Genomic DNA, 5,470 nt, shown 5'->3' on the forward strand with positions numbered 1-5,470 from the left:
TGTTAGTACCAGTTGCTTAGGAAAACCTTACTTTTGCTCCCTTTGGTTTAAACACCCCCTTTATCTCTTTTCTGATTTAAACACCGATCTTTGGTTTAAACACCACATTTGTTCTCTTTTGGTTTAAACACCACCTTTTGCTATTTTCTGGTTTAAACACGGACTTTTGGTTTAAACACCATTCCATTACCATGTCAGTCCCAGTGCTTTGGTAAGCCTTTTCTTTCCGGTTTAAACACCACCCTCATCTTATCTTTTTCTCAGTCTTTGTCCTCTGAACTACGGAGCTCTGACTTCCTTATTTCACTATAAAGATACGTAGGCACGAGTATGCGAATCCTTGGCGAGCACTTTCTCCATTTTCTCACCTTTTTTTTCCTCTCTGGTTCCATGAACTACGAGGCTCTGACTTTCTCATTCCACTATGAGAATAGGTAGGCATGAGGGCCACAATACTCCTCGAGCATTCCTTTTCCTAACCCATTTTATGTTTTGCATGTACATGAAGATAGCAACACCCACCCAAGCAAGAGCATTCAAAATGGTTCCCATGGAGTACCATGTATGTGAGGGGTGCTAATATCTTCCCCTTGCATAACCGACTTCCTTACACATTTCTATGTTCCTCCTTGGGTTTTATCGATATTTTCCCTTCCCTCTTTTGGGATAAAGAATGTTCGGTGGTGACTCTATTGTATCTTCGAGCGTGTGATGTGTTTGGGGCATATTTCGTGTGGCGTCAGTTGGCTACTCTACTTGGGAATCTCTGATTTTCTAACTAGAGAGAAAGTCGAGCCTAGTTTTGTTTGTTCCTTGTTTGCTTGGGTGTTTACTTTCTTGTTTGCCTGCTTTTATCTTTTATGTTGTTTATTGTATACTTTATTGCTTTAGATTTTCAATTTTGCTAACCATGTTCTGGATATTATTGTGGTACTTTCTGTGGGTTGGGGATGATGTTCCATGAGAGAAGCTCTATACCCGAGCTCAAGCATAAACACATGATAGTATCGTGGCTATAGTCGTGCTGACCTACTTGGAGTTAGTCCTTGTTTATGGTTAACATGAGACGTCACACCTATAGTAGATCCTTTTGGGAACATCATTGTCCGATGAGTCATTTGTTTCAGGCAATGGTTTCTCAATGGGGATCCATGACTATAGGGACCTTTTTAAGGTTACCTTTGAAGACTAGTTCACACATGTGAGTGGGATATTTGATTCTCTTTTGCAGGAAACCAGGACCCTGCATACCTTTGTTCTCCTATAACGCCATACTTTTGAACCTGTGCAGAGTAGTATTTACTATTTATCCAGAACATGTGGCACTCGTGAATCCATGATGCTTGCATTATCATTACATCATATTTAAATTAATTTTTAGCATGTGCATTTTTAGGAAATCATCAGTTTGTCACTTGAGGTAGTTCATTTAGTTATAGAGAAGTTTGACCGAAGGAATATATATCAGTACAAACACAGAGATTCGAAGTTTGATGAGTTTAAGAAGCTTGGTTCCTTGTTGGTGGGTGATCATAAATATGTCTTCAAGAGGGTCTATGGTAATTTGTTAGGTGTCCTGATGACCAAGGTAGATCTGGGGTTGATCCTTACTTTTGCCCAGTTCTATGATCCCACGCTGCATTGTTTCATGTTCCAGGATTTTCTTCTAGCTCCTACTCTGGAGGAGTTTGCTCATATTGTCTGTTTTCCAGTTAGAGATCAAGTTCCTTACATGGGTACTGTTGGATTTCTAGAGGTTGCTTTGGTTGCTAAAACTCTCCGTCTCAAGAAAAATGTGGTTGAATCTAATCTTCGTGCAAAGGGGAACATCATAGGTTTTACTTCAAAATTTCTTTTTGAGAAGGCCACTTTGTTTGCTAGTAGTGGAAGTTGGGATTCCTTCTATGTTGTTTTTTCTCTCCTTATTTATGGGTTGATATTTTTTCCAAATATTGAAGAGTTCGTCAATAAAACCACTGTTACTATTTTCATCTCCAGAAATTTGGTGTCAACTCTCTTAGCTGATGTATTCTTTTCTTTCCATTGGAGAAACCAGAAAAGAGGTGGGACGATTAATTGTTGCATTCCTTTGCTTTACAAGTGGATTTTGACTCACTTTCCAAGAAGAAGACCTTTTGTAAACAACATTGGAGCTTTGAAGTGGTCTCATAGGTTGATGTCTTTGGATGCTGAGAATGTTATTTTGTATTATCGTGACTATGATGGGGTGGAGCCTATTTACAATTGTGGAGATTTCCATAATGTTCCTCTTGTTAGTTACAAAGGTGGAGTCATCAATTACAATCCTGTTCTTTCACTTTGTCAATTGGGTTATATGTTGAAGGAAAAGCCCGAAGCCAATCTGTTAGAGGAGTTGAAGGGGTTGATAATGCAGATATGATGAAGAGGAAACGGTGTGCTTGGGTCAAAGTTTAGTGTATAGGGAAGAAGTAATTGGGAAAATGAAATTGCAGTGTAGTAGAGTCATATACAGATGGGTAAAATCTAGAGCCAAGAGTATCAAGCTCCCATATCCATGGGAACCTTCCATGAGTTTTAAGGCACCCAAGCCTTTTGTTATTGTTGTTCTTGAGGAAGATGCTCCCAAAGAGACTATCAAGAGCTTATAGAAAGATAATGTTGATCTCTGATATAATTTTAGTAGGATTATGAGAGAGAACGAAGACTTGGAGCTTAACCTCAACCAGAAGAGAGCAATGGCATTCCAAGCGATGGAGAAGGCCTAAGAGGAGTAGTTCAAAAGGATGAAGGTAGGTAACACATTGAAAAGGACCATTGACAATTTGTTCATCAAGAATAATCAACTCGTTGATACCCAGTATCAAGCCTACAATAGTGAGATCAGTTGCCAAGATTAGCTTAAGAAGTTTCAAGAACAGTTGGAGGGTTGCAAGAGTCGTCAACTATCGTATCTCGAAAAACACGATCCCTCACGATTGTCGCAGAAAAAATGATTCGAACAGAGTCGCTGTCAAACTTTATTTATTCCAATGAAGGAATAGGAAAATATCGATAAAACCTTTTAAAGATAGAATAATGGTTGTCGCAACCATATTCGGGTTCGGGAGTCGATTATACAATGGGAAGGTATTAGCACCCCTCACGTCCGTTGTACTCAACAGGAACCTTTTAGTTAAAACTTACGATTTGAATGTTAGCTAAATGTTATTTGTTTTCTTCAAGTGAATAAAAGATTGAAAAGAGAAATTAAAGTAAACCTCAAAAGGGAAAAATGGAGGTTTTTTATTAGTGTGCTCGCAAAGATCTCAGAATCTCGTACCTACGTATCTGTAGCGGGGTATTCGTTACCATTAGAGATATTGACTAAATCCAAGGTAAATCATACAAGTCGAGTCGCTACCGAACTTCTATTTATCCAAAGGAATGGTTAGAAAGCGAACAAAAACCTAAAAGTTTTATCGAATCAAAAACTAGTAAAAATGTCAGAGATCTGGGTAAGGGGGTTGGTTATGCAATGGGAAGGTGTTAGGCACCCAAATCATCCTAGGTACTCCTAGGGAGCCCTTTTCACATTTGTTGCAAAGGTTGTTGTTTTTTTTTGAAAATTTATTTGTGCAAACATGATTGAAGGGATGAGAAAAGTGTGTATGTTTATCTAATGTACTACTTACTAAAAGAAGGGTCAAAAGAAAATGACTCGCACGGACATTGCATCCACTGCATACGTATCTCATATGAATCTGAGAATTAGAGTCTTCGTAGCTCGGCTACCTAGGGGTTAAGGAGGAGTGTGCTCGCTAAGACATCACGTCTTATGCCTACGTATCTCATCTGGAATGAAAATCAGAGCAAAACGTAGTTCGACCACCTATGGGGTAAGGGTTGTGTTTTGGGGTGAACGACGTTACTACGCAATCTACCGGATGCTCGACCTTTGGAGACTTACTCGCCTGTAGTAGAAGGAGATAACGTGTTTTTAGGAGAAGAAAAAATCAATGAGTTTGGGGTGTTTAGGGATGCTTAGGCAAAAAGGCAGTCCTAGATGAAGAAACCGCGCTACCTTAAATGACATGCCACGAGAGGCTATACGAAACCTAAGAAATCGGTAACATGCGGGAAAAGTAAAGGGATCGAGAGATCTACCGTACGGATAAAGATCCGAAGTAACAACAATTAGATAAATAAGAAACCCAAAGACTCTTCCAAGCTAAACACCATCAAAGAAAGTGAGTCAGTACAGGTAATCGGAATAAACCTCCAGGTGGTATCCCACAAATAAAGTGGAACACCAGACAAGCCATCTCTGCAAGAGTCATATGATCCATCACAAAACAAAACTCAACAAACAGGTTAGAGAAACAAGATAGGGTAATCAAGAGTTGCCCCCAAATCAAAATGTAACCACATGAATCATGCCATTAAAATTCACAAAAAGCTCACAAAAAGCAACCAAGGGTAGAAGGCCTAAACCTCTTGTCAAACACATGCATCAAAAAGGTATCAAATTCACCCATAATACCTCATACATTCAGAGCATTCAAATTAAAAGCATAAAGTAATGGGAATAAGGCAAACCTGACTGGAGAGATCGAATGAAATTGAATTGCCCGGTTGGGTTTGCAAAGCAATCTGAGGGTTTATATGAGAGGGAATTGGTTCTTTGCCGATGAGTTCCCTTCAGTCTCTGGAGGTTGCTCTGAACTCTGTTAGCTCTTCTCTCACTATCTTTTTCCCTGCCAGGGTAATAGGAATAGAATGACCTTTTGTTTCACTGAAACTCTGAATTTATAACCTGATTTTTGTGGACCTGTTGGCTCAAATGAGAGAGGCCCAAGTCCAAAATTTTTCTGTTATATTTTATTTATTTATTTATTTATTTATTTATTTATTATTTTATTTTATTTTCGTTCTTTTTTTATTTATTTAGTTTTAAACGCGTGGGCTTCGCCTAGCGAGCATGACAGTTCAAGAAATTCCTCTGAGCGTAGGTGATTCTGGTGGCTTTTCTTGGGACTCGCTAGGCGACTCATTCTGCTCGCCTAGCGAGCATGACAACTCATGAACAAACTTTTGCTCCTTCAAGATTAACGTTTTGACTGACGAATAGACCCCATTTGAACCTGTTGGAAGTATCTCAAGCCATTCCCTTGTGTTGACTGATCATCTAAATAGAACCCACAAAGTGTCTTGGATGATACTCAAGCTTCAAATAAAAGATGTTAGTGACACATTTTTGTGCTTTTGGTTAGTAAACAAAAGTAAGAGAAACAATGATGTATAATTCAAGCATGCTTGGTGATCTCAAACCCATCACAAGGAGTCCCACCCAAAGGCAAAGGGAACCAAGATGCTAAAGATCCTTGAGGCAATGCAAATGCAATGTTATGATGCCATGAGGGATCTTAGGGTCAAAATTGGGGTCTTACAGATGCCCCTATTTAAGGTCATTCTAGCCGGAGAAGTGAAGGTTAAAATCTTCGTCTCGACG

At 39.2% G+C, this 5,470-nt stretch overlaps 1 protein-coding gene across 1 annotated transcript; it reads left to right on the forward strand.

Annotated features, from left to right (window-relative positions):
• The first annotated feature begins 1,538 nt into the window (after window positions 1-1,538).
• Window positions 1,539-2,401, forward strand: LOC127137901 (uncharacterized). The gene is made up of 2 exons (XM_051064308.1): window positions 1,539-1,559; window positions 1,658-2,401. Exons 1-2 carry the CDS (start codon window positions 1,539-1,541, stop codon window positions 2,399-2,401), a joined length of 765 nt encoding a protein of 254 aa, XP_050920265.1.
• Window positions 2,402-5,470: the final 3,069 nt, after the last annotated feature.

The sequence above is a fragment of the Lathyrus oleraceus genome, chromosome 4, assembly GCF_024323335.1.
Source record: "Lathyrus oleraceus cultivar Zhongwan6 chromosome 4, CAAS_Psat_ZW6_1.0, whole genome shotgun sequence".
Classification (NCBI taxonomy): domain Eukaryota; kingdom Viridiplantae; phylum Streptophyta; class Magnoliopsida; order Fabales; family Fabaceae; genus Lathyrus; species Lathyrus oleraceus.